General features: G+C 24.9%; 1 protein-coding gene across 2 annotated transcripts in view; it reads left to right on the top strand.

Annotated features, from left to right (window-relative positions):
- The window catches only part of LOC117172483 (ras-related protein Rab-8A), a 24,756-nt gene extending 6,110 nt beyond the window's left edge, over window positions 1-18,646 (top strand). The window contains exons 2-5 of one of the 2 annotated variants that reach the window (XM_033360467.1): window positions 6,026-6,086; window positions 13,893-14,238; window positions 14,450-14,452; window positions 17,267-18,646. In XM_033360467.1, coding sequence (XP_033216358.1) covers window positions 6,026-6,086; window positions 13,893-14,238; window positions 14,450-14,452; window positions 17,267-17,365 — 509 coding nt within the window. In that variant the 3' untranslated portion in view covers window positions 17,366-18,646. The remainder of the gene's footprint in view (window positions 1-6,025; window positions 6,087-13,892; window positions 14,239-14,449; window positions 14,453-17,266) is intronic. The other variant, XM_033360468.1, reaches the window with a different exon arrangement.
- The last annotated feature ends 13 nt before the right edge of the window (window positions 18,647-18,659 follow it).

The following is an 18,659-nucleotide window of genomic DNA, read 5'->3' as shown; positions in this document are numbered from 1 at the left end:
TGAATCTTTGAAATCTAATTTTTTCATTAAAAATAACCATTTCTTTTTAAAAACACTAAACTAATCCAAAATTGTTCAAAAATAAAAAATCTTTCGCACATTGTAATGAGTTTGGTTTGAAAGTCTAATTTTCGATTTAAAACTTCAACTTAACCTAAAATTGTTCAACATTTTTTTATATTTTAAATCCAAGAATTCTTTTATTTAAAGTATTGACTTGTGGTATAGAACGCCAACAAAGCTAAAAATTGTAAATTTATTGAATAATCATAATTTGAGGAATAATGATAACCTGAAAAACCTTATGATTTTTTAAATAAAAATACCCCTTTTCGGCGAAATACACTAACGTAAAATTATTATATTCTTCTTTGAAATCTAATTATTCTTTAACAAAAACATATTTATTTTTCGTGTAAAATCCCAACATAACCTTAAATTGTTACAATTTCTGAATCTTTGAAATCTATTTTTTTCAGATAATAAATATCAATAACTTGAGACAAAAAACCCCAAAATAATCCAAAATTGTTTTAAAACATCCAAATCAACATAACCTCAAATTGTTAGAAAGGGGTAAATACTCTTTGAAAGCCATTAATTTTGTATTAAAAATACGAATAATTTGTGAAGAAAGATATTGACATAAGATAAATAATTTTAGACAAAATACTCAAAAATTGTTTGAAAAATTCGAAATCAACATAACCTACAATTGCTCGAAAACAATGTAAACATTATTGGAAATTCAATAATTTTGTTTGAAAAATACGAATAATTTGCCAAGAAAAACACTAACATAACATTAAAATTTAATTAAAAATTATTAAAAGTTTCTAAATCTTATTCAAATTATTATGATTCTTGTTTAAAAATTCCAATTTTTTATCTAAAACTCCCAACATGGCCTCAAATTGGAAAAAATGATTCTTATTCTTTGACATACAACGCTTTTATCAACAAATTTTAATTTATGACGATAAACACTAACAAAATCCGAAATTGTTCGAGCTTGTAAGTGTTTTTGTTTAAATAAAGTCAAATATTTTTTGTTTAAAAATATCACTGTCAGGTAAAACACGCCAATATAACCTAAAATTGTTGAAAAATTGTAAATATTCATTGAAATCTAGTCATTTTTTAATCTAGATACCAATATTTTAAGACTAAATATACTAAAATTTTATTCAAATTATAATGATTCTTATTTAAAAATTCAAATTTTAATCTAACACCCCAACATAACCTAAAATTGTTGAAAATAATAATTGTTCTTGAAATATAATGCTTTTTTTTAACAAAAATGTTAATTTATGACGATAAACAAGAACAAAATCCGAAATTGTTCAACCTTGTCAGTGTTTTTGTTTTAAAGAAAAATCATTAGGATTAAATCTAATATTTTTTGTTTAAAAATATCAATTATAGGTTAAAAAATCGTTAATATTCTTTGAATTCAAGTCATTTTTTAATAAAAATACCAATATTTTAAGATTTAAAATACTAAAATTTAATCAAAAATTATTGAAAGTTTCTTAATTTTATTCAAATTATGATTCTTGTTTAAAAATTCAAATCTTGTATCTAAAATCCCAACATAACCTAAAATTGTTAAAAATGATAATTGTTTAAATATAATGCTTTTTTTAAGTAAAAATTTTATGGCGATAAACATTACAAAAATCCGAAATTGTTCAATTTTATAAATATTATTGTTTAAAAAAAATAATGGGTATAAATCTAATATTTTTTGTTTAAAAATATAAATTTCAAGTGAATCACGCCAGCATAACATAAAGTTGTTTAAAAATTGTAAATTTTTTTTGATAATTTATAATTTTCTTTAAAAAAATATATATAGAAGTTCCTATAAAAAACACTAACATAATCCAAAATTTTCTAAATCTTGTTCCAATTCTTTTGATTTTTGTTTGAAAATGCCTGTTTTCGATGTAAAACGATAACATAATTTAAAACTGTCTAAAAATTATTAATCAATTTTTAATAAAAATTTCAATTTCTAACTATAAGAACCAAAAAAATCCGAAATTGTTGCAAAACTTTTTCAAACTATAATGATTTTTATTTCAAAATATTTTTTATTGTTACAAATTTATTAACCTTTAAAATGTAATTATTGTTGTTTAAATATGTAAATTTGCGGTGAAACTCTAACAGAAAAGAAAATCTTAAATTTTTGGAGAATTTTCCATCTTCGAAATCAAATAATTTTTTATAAAAAATAGGAAGTTTAAGATGCTGACAAAGTCATTTTTTTGTGGATCCATTTTATAGCTTCAACATAAAACATTTTTTAAATCACCAAAAAAAATTCTTAATTTTGAGATAGGATTTTTTATTTTGTGAATTTTAATTTTTGGATATTTTATTATCAAAAGTTTTTTTAAAAATATTTTTATTATTATATACATTGAAAATCTTTGCAAAATTCTGCAATTAAAATATATTAAATCATTTTTTGGAAACTTCATATATTTCATTTTTGAAAATTTGAAATATTTGATCTAGTAGTCGTCATTTTTGAGAAGCTACAACATTAAAGTTAGTTAAAAAATTTTGTTATTTAAACAGTTTTAAACAAAGCTTTCACATTATTTTTAGATTTTTAAATTAAATTAGTAGAGAAAAACTGCTTTTTCTCATATCGACTTAAAACTTTTGAAAAATCTCTTCTGCACCTGAAAATTATCTCGAAAATTTGATGAGCTGAAACTTTTTATTTTTTTTTTTAAATCTATAAAAATTTAGAATACTTTTTAATAAGAAGAATCAGAATATTGAAAATAAATCTTTTGAATAAACATTTCCTTTTTAAGTTTATTTTCTCCTTCGGGCCTTTAAAATATAATTTTTTACTTTTCAGGATTTTGAAAATTTTTCAAATTAAAATATTTGAAAAATGTTATCAAAATTTTTCAAATTTTTTTCAATAATTAATTTTTCAACATAAAAATTTATTAAAAATTTTAGCAGGAATCTCACCGATTTTTTTTTTATTTTCTAGAAACCTTGAAAACTTTTGAAAAATCTTCAAACCTTTTTTTTTGAATTATCGAAAATTTATATTTTCTTCACAATTTTTGGAAACCTTTTCAAAGTTAAAATCATTTTTTAACCAGCTTGAAAACTTTCAAACCTTCTAAATATTTTTTAAATTCTTCGCATTTATCCAAAATTTTTCTTAAAATTCAAATTTTTTTTTAAATATCTTAAAATTATATCTTTGAAAATTCAAAATCAATTTGAATTATTCCATGAATGATGAGAGTTTTTTCTATTATCGTGAAACCTTTAACATTTTTTTCAAATTGTTTATTAAATGTTGTAATCTCGCTAATTGAAGTTTTTGCAAAGAAAATTTTTTAATTTTTTAAAATCTGTTAGCTTTCTCTTGAAATTTATTTTGATTTTTAAGTTCAAAATTTGAAATAAATTTAAGCAAATTTTTCTAAACTCTTGAAAATTGTAATTTTTGTCTTGAAAAGTTTCTAACTCATCAAAAAACCGTTCAGGATCATTTATAGAAATTCTCGAATTTATTTTGAAAATAGTATTTTCTTAGCAATATAAAATAAAAATTTATAAAAATTTACAAATCTAAGACGCTTGGGAATATTGTTTACATAATAAGAAAAGACTGATATAAATTTTCATTCAAATCTAGTTACTTACTTATTTTTAAAACTATTCTAGTTTTAAATAAAAAAAGTTGAAAGTCATGCAAAAACAGTTGAAACAAAATAGCTGAATCTTCAACTAAAAAAATATGTTTTACCTAGTTGCATTTTAAACAAATAAACATTGAATTTGTTTAAAAAGAGACGAGTTTTATGCAATCAATTCAATTTTTTAACAAGAAAATATTGTTTTAAATGAATTTGATTATAAAATTAAAAATGTCGAATAAATATGTCTTTTGTAGTTAAATATGTTCATTTGTTTTTAAAGCTATCGAAATATAATTTTCGTAAGATTTTTGAGAAAAATAAAAATTTTTTTTGAAGATTTCAGATATGCATGTCGAAAAAATCTAACATTCTTTACAGGATTTTGCAAAATTTTAGGAAAAATTCGAGTCAATTTAAAAGAATTATATCTAAAAAAATGTTTATTGTTTGAAAAATAGAAAAATTACCCTCAAGCCGTCCAAATTGTTTTGGACATTTTTAGAAATCTTTTAAAGCGTTTAAAAACCTTTTAAAGTTTTGTTTAAACTTTAGTTTTTCAAAATAAAAAATCAATTGAAATTACTACATGAATTTTAAGATATATTTTTTTATTATTGCGAAACATTTCAAAATTCGTAAGAATCTTAAAAATGATAGATTTCAAATATTCAAAAAAAAAATCAAACTTTAGGAAATAATTTAAGATATTTTGAAATAGTTGCGAATTTTTTCTTAAACTTAATTTTTTCAAGTAAAGTATTGGTTTAAATTTTCCCAGGAATTTTAAGAATTCACTGAAATTTTACTAAAATAAATCATTAGTCACTTTTTTGGTTAGAAATTAGTAGGGTTTTCAAAAATTTGAAGTGATTAAAAATTTTTTCTTGAAATTCATCCTGAATTCTTTTAAATTCTTTGGAATTCCCTTGAATTTTTTCTAATTTACTTTCATTAATTTAAATTCACTCCATTCTACTTAGTTCAAAAGATTTTTGTTTAAATTTCTTATATTTTTAAATTATTTTCAATTGACTTGATTGCTTTTTAAATTCAGTCTCATTTTTTTTTATGAAATTCATCGAATTCTTCTCGTTTCCTTTAAATTCTTTTAAATTTTTTAAGACCGGGAAATGACAGTGAATTTTTTTTTACCGGGAATTTTACAATTTTATAAAAAAAAATCTGTCCACGTTCGATTTCGCCAGTTTAAAAATAATTGGTTGAATTGTTATGTTTTTCATTAATGCTATTATTTAGCTTACAATGTGTAATTAAAAATATTTTTACTTCAAAAAATCTTATTTTTAAGCTTACATTTTTAATTTAAAGAATTTTTTAATGCTTTCTTAAAAACTTGAACAAACAAAAAATAAAAGCTTTTGATTTTATTTTGAAAAAAAATTTGTATTTAATAAATAAATTTTGTTTAAATTTGAAAGTCTAGTCATTAAACAAATGTAAACGTGTGACTGAAAATTTATAAAAAAATGAACATTTGTAGATTTTGAAAATTTTAAAGTTCAGTGATTGATTTTTTAATTTTGAGCATTGAAAATGATAACGTGGATTTATATTTTTTTATGTTGAAAAATGTTAATACCCTCAATTTTATACGCGTAAATAATTGAGCATTTGAATACAAGATTTTTTAATGAAAAATTTTTAGATTTCAATTTTAAAAGTTCCATTTTTCAAATTTAATTAACCGTGAAAAAAGTTTGCGAACCGGGAAAGGACCGGGAATTTATTTCGTCGATTAAAAGGGCCACCCTGGAAATTGTTTGCAATTGATTTGATTTTTTTTTAATTCACTTGGAAATTCAATGAACTTCATCGAATTCTTCTCGTTTCCCTTAAACTCCTCTAAATTCCGATTTTACAAAAATCAATCGAATTCTTTTGAATTCAACTTGACTTGTTTTGAAGTCATGAATTTATCCTGAATTTTTTAACCCTTTGAGCGATAAAAAAGTACCGTATGAGTACCGTTTTGGGACCAATTTTCTCACCTTGTTGAAGAAAGAAACCAAGAGTCCTTAAGTTTGTTATCTTTTTTTTTTTAAAGCCGCAAAAAAAAAAGAACGACAGTCCCAACCAATGATAAATACGGGGGGGTTCCCGACAACAGTAGTTTCTTATTGTTTCGAGTTATTTCGAGATGTTTCGAGTTATTTCGAGATAATTCGAGAATTATTTGAAAATGGCGCCATGCGCTTTTTAGTAGATGGACAATTTTCTGCGTAATTTTGGAAAATTCGATCGTTAAACTAAAATTTTGAAGCACTAATGAAAATTCTAAAAAGTAAAGAGAAATATGGACCTTTTTCTTTTTCCAGGAATTGACTTCAAGATCCGCACAATAGAATTAGACGGGAAAAAGATCAAGTTGCAGATATGGTAAGCGACCTACAATTTTACACAAATTCCCACGATATCTCCCATTCTTCCTCGTTAAATTATAATTTCATTTTATACACAAATATTTAACATCTGTCCAAACATTCAGGTCACAAATTCAGCGAGGGATCGTCTTGGCTTCAGAGTGGAATTCCACCTCTAGCCCCCTCCATTTTTTTTTTTTCATTCACTCCTCCCCTACAATCTTTACCGCATTCTCTTGTCCGCTTCCTTTATCCTTAATTCCTCTTTAGTATCTTCTTTCCATTCACAAATTTTTCACTTTCTGTTCTCCTTTTCTATTCTTGTTTATCTTCTCTTTCTTTATTCCCTTTTTTAAAAATACTTTGGTTCTCCTTCTTTTTTTTACTCCTTTTCCCTTTCTTCAGGGCATTTAAATAATTTGTTGAAAATTCCTTTTTTTTTTAAATTAATTTTTTAAACTGAAAATTTAACAATTATGTTTTGGACAAAAAAATTTTTTTAGTTCTTTTAGTTTTTTTAGTTGTTGATGAATTGAACCTTTTTTTTTAATTATTAAAATTAAGGCCATGTGAGCATAACCTAAAGAAAAATTGCATTCTTTTCAAACCCAAGTTTCGTTCACACGAAACCCGATATTGTGGTGAAAATTTGGGAAATTAAATAAGAAGCACTGCAAAAATTTTTGTCTAGTCATATATTTTTAAAATTATTTTTTTTTTTGCTATTTTAAAATTATAAAAATTTAGGACCGGACCAACGTTTCTTAGTGATTCTCATTTCATTTCCCAAAATGTTCACCTCGGTACTTGACTATTTTGTTGAAAATTGTTTAAAATTTTTTTTTATGGAAAATATAATTATTCCAGTTGAATATTCTATCACCTTGTTTAAAAATTTAACTCTTTAGCTTAGAATTAATTTTTTTAACTGAAAATTTACTTATTCAATTTTTGTATGAAACATTATCTTTCTTAGTTGAAAATAGTATTTTTTGGTAGAAAATAATTGTGTTAGTTGAAAATTCATCACTTTGTTTAAAAATGTAACTATTTAAAAAAAAATAGTTTTATTTTGGTTGAAAATTATGTTGTTTTTTTTTTTTTAATTAAAAATGTAACTAACTATTCCAATTGGATATTCTAGAATTTCAGTTAAAAATTCAACTATTTGGTTGAACGTTAACTTTTTTAACTGAAAATGTTACTATTAATTTTTTCGTTGACAATTTATCATTTTTTTTCGTTGAAAATTCATGTATATTGTTGAAAATTCGTTTTTTTTTTATAGAAAATAATCTTCTTGGTTGAAGATTAAACTATTCCAGTCAAATATTCATAATTTTAGTTGAAAATTCATTTGTTTTTTTCAAAATTCAACTATTCCACAAGATTCACAAATTTAGTTAAAAATTCATCAGTTTGGTTAAAAATTAATTGTTTAACTGAAAATGTAGCTATTCCATTTTTGGTTGAAGCATTGCCTTTTTTATTTCAAAAATCCCATATTTCGTTGAAAATTCATGTGTTTATTTGAAAAATCGTTATTTTTTGTCAAAAAAATTAATCTTTTTAGTGGAAAATTACCTTCTTCGTTAAAATTTCAAGTATTCCAATTAAATATTCAAAATTTTATTCTGTAAATTTATCTTTTTGGTTGAAAATTCAAGTGATCCAGTTGCAAAATCCATCATATTAGTTTAAAAATTAAATATTTTTTGTTAAAAAATCCGCAGTTTGGTTAAAAATAAATTTTTGTATACTGTAAATGTAACTATTTCATTTTTTATTAAAAATTATTCTTTTTTAGTTGAAAATTCAACTAATCCATTTGAAAATTAATTATTTTAGTAAAAAATTTATTAGTTTGGTTAAAAATTAATTTGTTTTAAATTGAAAATGTAACTATTCCATTTTTTGTTGAAAATGGATCTTTTTTAATTCAAAATCCAATTATTTTATTGAAAATTTGCCTTTTTTAGTTCAAAATTAAACTATTTCATTGCAAATTCATGTATTTTGTTGAAAATTCGTTATTTTTTTGTTAATAAAAATCAATTTCGTTTGACTGAAAATATAACTATTTTATTTCTAATTAAAAATTTATCATTTTTGTTCAAAATTAAACTATTTCGTTGAAAATTAATGTATTCCCTTGAAAAATCGTCTTTTTTAGTAAAAAAAAAATATTCTTTATTTGAAAATTTATCTTTTTCGTTGAAAATTCAACTATTCTAATTAAATATTCTTAATTTAAAATTTTTAATGTATCATTTTGGTTAAAAATAAAACTAATTCAGTTAAATACTCCTATTTTAAATTTATCATTTTGATGTAATGTTTATCTATTTTTTTTTAACATTCGATATTCAATATTGAACTATTTCGTTGAAAAATCTTTTTTTTTTTTTTGTAAAAAATTATTCTTATTATTTGAAAATTTATCTTTTTCATTGAAAATTTAAGTATTTCAATTATATATTCATAATTTTCTTTTATAAATTTATCTTTTTGGTTGAAAATTGAAAATATCTAGTTAAATATTTCTAGTTTAAAATTCGTCACTTTGATTACAATTTTAACTATTTTGTTGAACAAACGTTTTTTTGTTGTTATAAATTAATATTTTTAACTGAAAATTAATTTATTAATTAAAATTAAAAATAATTTTTAAAAAATTAATTCCATGTATGCTTAAAAATTGATATTTTTTTGTTCAAAATTAAACTATTTCGTTGAAAATTAATGTATTTTGTAGGAAAATTGTGTTTTAGGTAGGAAATTAATCTTCTTATTTGAAAAATTTATATTTTCGTTGAAAATTCAACTAACACAGTTAAATACTCCTAGTTTTAAATTCATAACTTTGATTAAAAGTTTAACTATGTTTTTTTTCAAACTAGTCTTTTTGTTAAAATTTTTTTTTATAACTGAAAATTTAACTATTATATTTTTGGTTAGAACTTGATCTTTTTAAGTTCAATATTCAACTATTTCTTTGAAAATTCATGTACTTTGTTGAAAAATCTTTTCTTTTTTCGTTGTAAAAATTATTCTTATTATTTGAAAATTTATTTTTATCGCTGAAAATTTAAGTATTTCAATTTAAAAATTCATCACTTTGATTAAAAATTCAATTCTTTTTCTGAAAATTCGTTTTTTTTTTTAACATTTTTTTTTATTAGTTAAAAATTTAACTTACATTTCTGGTTAAAAATTTCTCTTTTCAAGTTCAATATTGAACTATTTCGTTGATAATTCATGTATTTTGTAGAAAAATCTATTTTGTTAAAAATTCGTTTTTTTTTGTTGCTAAAAATTAAGTTTTTTAACTGAAAATATAAATATTCCATTTCTAATTAAAAGTGGATGTTTTTTAGTTTAAAATTAAACTATTTCGTTATAAAGTCACGTATTTTGTTGAAGTCATCCTTTTTGGTAAAAATTATTCTTATTATTTGAAAATGTTTTTTTTTTCGTTAAAAATTAAAGTATTCTAATTAAATATTCATGGTTTTATTTGGTCGATTTACCTTTTTGTTGCAAATACAATTAATACATTTAAATACTCCATATTTTTTGTTTAATATTCATCACTTTAATTAAAAATTTAGCTATTTTGTTGAAAATTCGTTTTTTGTTATTAAAATTAATTTTTTTAACTGAAAATATCTCGTTTCTGGTTAAAAGTTGATCTTTTTAAGTTCGAAATGCAACTGTTTCATTGAAAGTTCGTGTATTTGGTGGAAAAATCATCTTTTGCGGTCAAAACTATTATTGTTATTTGAAATTTTATTTGTTTGTTTGTTTAAAATTTATCACTTTGATTAAAAATCTAACTATGTTTTTGAAAATTCGTTTTTTCTTATTAAAATTATTTTTTTTTAACTGAAAATATCTCGTTTCTGGTTAAAAATTGATCTTTTTAAGTTCAAAATGCAACTATTTCGTTGAAAATTCGTGCATTTTGTTGAAAAATGATCTTTTTGGGGAAAAACTATTCTTGTTATTTGAAAATGTATTTTTTTTTCGTTAAAAATTAAAGTATTCTAATTAAATATTCATAATTTTATTTGGTAGATTTACCTTTTTGTTGAAAATTCAATTATATTGTTATAAATTCATGGTTTTTTTTTGGTAAAAATTATTTTTATTATTTGAAAATTTATCTTTCGTTAAAAATTCAAATATTCGAATTAAATATTCATAGTTTTTTTGTTGTAAATTTAAATTTTGGTTGAAAATTCAATTAATCCAGTAAAATACTGCATAATTTTTGTTTAAAATTCGTCACTTTAATTAAAAATTTAACTACTTTGTTGAAACTTCGTTTTTTTGTACTTAAAAATTAATTTTTTAAACTGAAAATATAACTATTCCATTTCTGGTTAAAAAGTGATCTTTTTTAGTTCAAATTCAAATATGTCGTTATAAATTCACGTATTTTGTTGAGAAATCATTTTTTTTGCTAAAAATTATTCTAATTATTTGAACATTATTTTTTTCGTTCAAAATTAATGTATTCCAATAAAATATTCATAATTTTATTTTGTAGATTTACCTTTTTGTTTAAAATTCATCACTTTGAATAAAAATCTAACTATTTGGTTGAAAATTCGTTTTTTGTTATTAAAATTAATTTTTTTAACTGAAAATATTTCGTTTCTTGTTAAAAACGGATGTTTTTTAGTTTAAAATTCAATTCTTTTTTTATAAATTCACGCATTTTGTTGAAAAGTGACATTTTTTTGGTAAAAATTATTTTTATTATTTGAAAATTTATCTTTCGTTAAAAATTCAAGTATTCGAATTAAATATTCATAGTTTTTTTTGTTCTTGTAAATTTACCTGCTGGTTGAAAATTCAATTAATCCAGTTAAACGCTCCATAAGTTTTGTTTAAAATTCATCACTTTGATTAAAAATTTAACTATTTTGTTGAAATTTCGTTTTTTTTTTGTTAAAAATTAATTTTTTAAACTGAAAATATAACTATTTCATTTCTGGTTATAAAGTTATCTTTTTTAATTGAATATTCAACTATTTCGTAGAAAATTCATGTATTTTGTTGAAAAATCGTGCTTTAGGTAGAAAATTAATCTTCTTGCTAAAAAAAATGTATCTTTTCAATTATTTAGTTCAACTATTTGGTTGAAAATTGATCTTTTTTAATTAAAATTGAACTATTTGGTACTTTAGATACTAATTGAAGAAATGAATTGTTATGTTTTTGGTATTACTTAATTTTTTAATTAATCGATGTTGCTTCTATATTTAAGAATATCTTGTAATATAATTTTTCAAGGCTTTCTAAATTGACGGAAAGGGAGGAGATTTCGAGTAGAAATGAAAAGACATGAAAGATTGAAGACATAAAAAAATTGTTTAACCTCCCTCACGACAAAATGCTATCCTTGGCATATCTCTAGGATATCTCGGCAGGATATCGGATATCCTGAAAAACGTCCCAAAAATCTCCCGGGACATCCGTGGAATATTCCAAGGATATCGAGATTTCCGCCCCGTACCATATCAACTCAATTTCCTGTACAGGATATACACATTTTTGACTGTGGAATCCAATATTTCTGAAATGCACATTGATTAAAATATGTAGAATACCTGAAAACATAAAAATTCACAAACATCCGTGTGTAAAAAAGCGACTTTATACAAATCTCGAATATTCGTTTTCTTTTAAAATCCTATTATTTTAGTAAAATTATCAAAAAATTATTACCGCGATTGATTTTTATAGCATATAAACCCGTGCAGAAATTTCGATCTGGCACCGATCGGGGCCAGACCAGTCCAGATCGTGTCCCGATCGGGAATCCCGGCCGGGGCCATGTCGGGACACCCGGTCGGTGCCTCATTGGTGCCCGATCGGTACATGATCAGTCTCATTATAATGCATTCCTGAATTTCACGAATGGAGATTTAATATAAGTAAACTCAAAACTATCAAATGGTCCTCTCCTTTTGAAGGCCACCTTAATATTTTGAATTTCCAATTAAGTTATTTTAATTTAAAATTAAAGTACGACAGGCTACAAAATTTAATTATACTTTTGAGAAACGTAAGATTACTGTAGATGGTATTAATTTCGAGAAAAAGGTTAGTTTTTAATGAAAAAATGGATGATGACCAGAAATATTTTAACTAACAATTTTAATTTCTTGAAAAAAAATTATATCTATAAAACTTCTCAACAAATTAGAAAAAGTTTTTCCGCAACAAGATTTCCTACAACTTGACATTTTCGAATGCTTCCAAAGAAATTTAGCGGGAAATAACCTATGATTCACGATTTATTAACATTTTACTGTAAAGAAGTTCAATTTTCTGCCAATTGCATTACTTCTTGAGAAATTCGAGAAATGGTTGTAGATAATATTTTCGCCGAAAAATTGAGCTGTCATTTATTATATCGTTTTATTTTTTGAAGTCTGTTAAGAAGCAATATTGACCAAACAACTTTTAAACAAAAATGAAAATTTTTGAATGAAATATTTTTGGATCTTTTAAATATTATTTACAGTATATGCAGTCAATTAATTTTTATTATTATTAATTAATTTCGACCTAATGGACATTTTTATAAGTGGAAATGTCATTGTTTATAACGAAAAAGAAAAATAACTTTGTTTAGCATTTTAAACTTCGCGCGAAACCAATTAGATGCCGAATGCGACGCATGCGCAATTGAGTAACTAGCTCTTGTTGGAATCCCTACACAATTGGCATTTTGATTGTACTACTTGATTCTGAAATTCATGTTATGAAAATTTTTCCTTAATGTATGTCTGTAATGAATTTATTATTAATACAGAATCAAAGTTTCAATAACATAATCGATTGCATCACATATTTTATTTTCATAATTTAAAAACATTACAATTTTGTGCATACTGCAATCCATTTCTTGTCAATAGATTTGATAATTCTAACTCCACATTAAATAGAAAAACCTTGAGTTCTTAAATAATAATTGAAAACAAAAGAACTTGATAAATTTTATCATATACTAATATTTGACTCATCTAATGGTAAATATACTAATTTTACCTGAAACAATTTAATTAATTATTAATGTATTTGAGGTTAGGCTTCAATGAGCCCGCAGAGTGTAATTACGTACTCTCATCTTCCTCGCGCAGTTTTCGTGGTAGACTGGCTGGTGTTTGGTGACTCCGAACACGTGGCTTACTCGCATTATGCATTTTTAATCATTGGTCGAATATTATAGACGAGCAGTACGTATACAAATTTCACTGCACTATCAGAAAACATCAAGCAGCACTAGTTCTGCGAGAGCATAGAGATGGCGTTTCAGTAGGAAATCGGTCGGACCCAGATATGGGCCACAGAGTTCTACCGATCAGGACCAGATCAGGAAATCTGATCGGGGCCAGAACGGTATTAAGTTTGAAATCGGGCGATTTCTGCACGGGTGTGATAATTCTAACTCGACATTAAATCGAAAAACCTTGAGTTCTTAAATAATAATTTAAAACAAAAGAACTCGATAAATTTCATCATATAATGATATTTGACTCATCTAATGGTAAAAATACTCATTATACCCGAAACAATTCAATTGCGCATAGCGATCTGGCCCGATCGGGCCCAGGTATGGGCCACATAGTGGTACCGATCAGGGCCAGATTGGGAAATCCTATCGGGGCCAGATCGGGAAATCCGATCGGGGCCAGATCGGTATTAAGTATGAAATATGGTAGTAGGCCCTGGAAACATTGTATTTATTTATTAATAAATAAATGCAACTTATTGGTTGAATATGAAAATGAAAATAAATTTCTAGGGACACAGCGGGCCAAGAGAGGTTTCGCACAATAACCACAGCTTACTATCGAGGAGCAATGGGTATAATGTTAGTCTACGATGTGACCAACGAAAAGAGTTTCGAGAACATAAAAAATTGGATTCGAAACATCGAGGAAAATGCCTCCGCCGACGTTGAAAAAATGCTCTTAGGTAACAAGTGCGAGCTCACGGACAGGAGACAAGTTTCGAAAGAAAGGGGGGAACAACTCGCTGTCGAATATGGCATTAAATTTATGGAAACTTCGGCTAAATCGAGCATCAACGTCGAGGAAGCTTTTTATACTTTGGCTCGAGACATTAAGGCTAAAATGGAAAAGAAATTGGTATGTTTCGCTTTTTTATTTATTTAAAAACGGTGGAAGGTTCATCAACACATAATTATTTTTAGATACAACCACCTGAATTTATAGATGTTTTTTTATAATAAATTTTTAGTTTATGTACATTTTAATACATGTGTGTTAGTTATTAACATTTACAATAATTATTTCTCTGTTCTTTATGTCTTTCTCTTGGTGCGGGTCTATTTGGCAGAAGGTAACTCTATCCCGAAATATATTTTTTTTTTCTTAATTTTGTGAGCATGCTAACATTAATTTTCCAGCCGTTATTGCTTGCGGAATATTCTTAATAATTCTCGAATTATTTCTTTAAAAAAATTGGACGAAAATGGGAAAGAGGTCTCTCATTTTAATGTTTAAAAGGTTATCGCCCAAGATAATGTTAATGTCAATTTATTCGAGGCAATAATGGCTGAAAAATTGGCCTTTTTGCTTTGTGTTATAAACTAATTTTTAACATTTTGTATTGTACATTTTTCATGCTAAATATTCTGGCTTTAAAATTTTGTTTAGATTTAGATTATTAAAATTATTTTGGTCACCTCTTGAAGAACTTTAAGGTGGCTTTAGGAATCATTTAAGTAATTTATCTTATCTAATAAGAGCATTCATGAATCAAATATTTCTTTATCGAGAAATTCTTTAATGCTTGGAACTTGCTTAGACTCAACTTTATCGCACGATATAAAAAAACATGTCGAATATTTTATAAGTTTTATGAAATATTCTGAATAGAAGTACTTTTACAAAAAGCAAAAATGTTGTGGTTTTCTCTGATGGGCGATTCTCGAAAAAACAAAATCAATTCTTAAAATTGATGTTTCAATTTTTCTGATCAATCGATCTGAATTTATGTTTATTAATCATTTATTTTTAAATCCTTCTATTTATTAGAAATATCTTGATATCTCTTATATCATGATCGCGCTTGAAAAATGTTTAAATCCCGTAAAATATTTTGATATCCGGCGAAATTACTTTAAAATGATGCATAATTTGTTTCAATTTTAAATAGCAATTTCAATCAGTTTTTTGCAAACTAAAGAATATTCAATTCAATTATTATTCAATATTCAATTATTATATTTTTGGTTGAAACTTTGTCTTTTTTGGATGAAAGTTCAATTATTTGGTGAAAAATTCATATTTTTCTATTTAAAAATTAAACTTTTTTTTTATATCCATGTACTTTTGTGGAAAATTGATCTTCTTATTTAAAAATTTATATTTTTCGTTGAAAATTTACGTATTTTGTTTTTAAAAAATGACTTTTTTGGTATAAAATAAACTTCTTTTGTTATAAAATTATTTTTTTCTTTGAAAGTTAATCTCATTGTTTAAAAATTATTTTTTTTTTTGTAGAAAATTAAAGTATTCCAGTAAAATATTCATCATTTTATTTGAAAATGTATCTTTTAGGTCAGAAATAAATATACTTGGTTAAAAAATAAATTCTTTTGCTGAAAGTTAATTTTTTTATCGGTGATTTATAATTTTTATTAAAACTTCATTTCTTTGGTTTAAAAATGAGCTATTTGATTGAAAACTTTGTTTCTCTTTGGACGAAACGAAATTTTTTAACTGAAAATTTAACTATTTTTCTGAAAATACGATTTTTTATGTATAAGAATTACATTTTTAACGGAAAATTCAACTATTCTATTTTGGGTTGAAACTTTATTTTTTGGAGGGATAAAATGAAACTATGTGGTTGAACATTCACATTTTTTATTTAGAAATTAAACTATTATTATTTTAAATTCATCTGATTGGTTGAAATTTCATTTTTTTCGAAGACATGAAATTCAACTTTTCGAGTTACAGATTTCTAATTTCAGTTAAAAATTAATTTTTGCAACTGAAAATTTAATCATTCAAGTTTCAGTTGAAAATTGACTTTTTTTAGGTCAAAATATAACAATTTGAATGTAAATTTGTCTTTTTTAAATTGAAAATTGATTTCTTTCGTTGAAAATTCACGTATTTTGTTTTTAAAAGTTCTACTTTTTGGTAGAAAATTAAAGTATTCCAGTTAAATTTTTATCATTTTAGTTGAAAATGTATATTTTAGGTTATAAATAAATGTACTAGGTTGCAAAAAAATTATTTGGTTGTAAGTTATTTTTTTTATTGATTTTTGCTTGAAACTTTATCTTTTTTTTTTGAGAGAGAGAGAAAATTGAACTATTTGGTTGAACGTTGACATTTTTTATTTAAAAATTAAAGTTTTTTTGTAATTTAAGTTAAATATTCAATTATTTTAGTTAAAGATTCATTTTTCTGATTGAACATTTATTTTTTCACTGAAAAGTTAATTATTTAATTTTTTCGTAAATTCTTGAAACTTTGTAAAATTGGTGAAAAGTCTTTGAAATACTTCGAAATTCTTAGAAATCTTTCTAAAAAAATTGTAAGTTCTTCACTTGAATTAAAAAAATAATTAAGTTCCTTACAATCCTGTAAAGTTCTTGTAACCCATTAAAATCAAATTTAAAATCTTATTTAATAAAATTTTCCTGTTGCAATTTGAAAAAAAATATAAAAATATAAAAATTTTCCTAAAAAGGAGAAGAAAATTTTTTTGTTGACAAAAATAAAAAAGAGGAAAGAAATAAGAAAGAGCCTCTTTTCCAGGGTTTTTAAAAATCTTTTTTCAAATTGCAATAGGAACATTTAACGGTGATTTTCCAAATTTGGTTGTTAGATTTTTGGTTTTATTTTCAGGAATTCTGCACATTTCCATTAAAATCTCTAAAATGTGCTTAAAGTCCCTTAAAGTCTTTAAAAAAAAATCGGCTGAAATTCTATAAAAATTTTTGGAAATCCTTCGGAATCTCTTGAAATCAGAAGAAAAAAAGTGAATCGATTAATCGAATCGAGATCGCCCATCCCTAATATTTACTCGAAATAAATTTGTCCTGACACAACTTTTTGCATGTGCATAAAAAATGTTGTTTGACACAAGATTGCAGGTTTGGAAGTTTAAGTAATTTGAGTGTAAATTGTGCAGGAGGCATCGAATCCACCGAAGGGCGGAGGCCATCAGCTGAAAGCGATGGAACCACAGAGGAAACCTTCGAGTTGGCTTGCCCGCTGCTCCTTACTCTGACCCCTCAAATCTCTTGAATCCAGCATCAAGAAGGCCCGTTTGTCTGCGACGATCACTATTATTATTTTTATTATTAATATTATTAGTATTATTATTATTTCTATCTACTTATGTTCTCTTGGTCGGACTAAATTCACGTTCAACGAGTTGATGGCCGTGTCCTCTCACTGAGGACTGACTCACTTTTAAAGCCTTGACAATGGGCATCTCTCGTCGCACGAACGGTGTTTTTATCATAAACAAACAAAAACAAAAAAAAAACAAAAAATCGCGCACGACATTCGTCTAGGGGAAAAATCGTACTGACTTGGACTACTGCTGATGTGTAGAATTTTTCCCCCCTAAAGAAATTTTCAACCGCAGTATTCCTTGAGCGCGTGATACGGAAGATCCATCGAATCCGACATTTTAAACGCGCTCTAATTTCTCTCCTCATTTTATTAATTTCTACTTTTATTTTCCCACTTCTCATATTCGTACCGGACAGTAAAATTTCAGAATTTTCAGGTGGATAGAGGGGACTGGCGAATATAGAGCTCCATATGTGATATATAAGTTTTCAAATAAAACGAGGAATGAAATCGTTCCTGAATTGATGCCAGGGAAGATTAAGTTGCTTCTTCTTGTTTTTTTTTTTTTTTTTCTATCTGCGATCTTTGATTGTAGACGATTTTACGAGCTTCGAGAATTTGTTTCTCGTCTTGAATTTAAAACGAATTATTTGACACCGATTTGGTTTTCAAAGAGAAGTTTTGGAAATTCTCGAGTGTGAGATCACTAGAGGAGAATAGTGACAAGGGGGAGAATTGAGAAATGAAATGAGCAAGGTCGACTGTTTAGTTGGGCCGTTTTTTAAATCGAGGTACGATTAAGCAATCTAGCTTTTACACGAAATTAACATGGTACCGATTAATGAAGTAATCTTAGCGCGTTAACGATCTAGCTTAACTTAAAGTTATAAAATAATGCGACGAGCGAACAAATGACGAATAGCGAGGTTCGCCGACGCCGGAAATGGGTGGGGAGGGCATAGGGATTTTCTCTGGTTTTGCAACCCAGAAGCGCATCAATCGATTTTTATGTACAGAGGATCTATTATAATTTTAGATTAGTCCTTCGCCTTTGTCGTTGTCACTTTCACGGCTTGCGGGTAATGTCAACCTTGTCTTTTCAGTGAAAATATCTTTTATTAATCCCGGACAAGAAAAAAAAAAACTGTCTTGACGATCCAGAGGATCGCCGATCTACAAATGATTATAATACATTTTATATATTAATCTTCATTGTCTGTGTC

This window comes from Belonocnema kinseyi, chromosome 5 (genome assembly GCF_010883055.1).
Source record: "Belonocnema kinseyi isolate 2016_QV_RU_SX_M_011 chromosome 5, B_treatae_v1, whole genome shotgun sequence".
In the NCBI taxonomy this organism is placed as follows: Eukaryota; Metazoa; Arthropoda; class Insecta; order Hymenoptera; family Cynipidae; genus Belonocnema; species Belonocnema kinseyi.
Note: the sequence above shows the minus strand (reverse complement) of the source record. Positions and strands in the feature narration are given on the sequence as shown.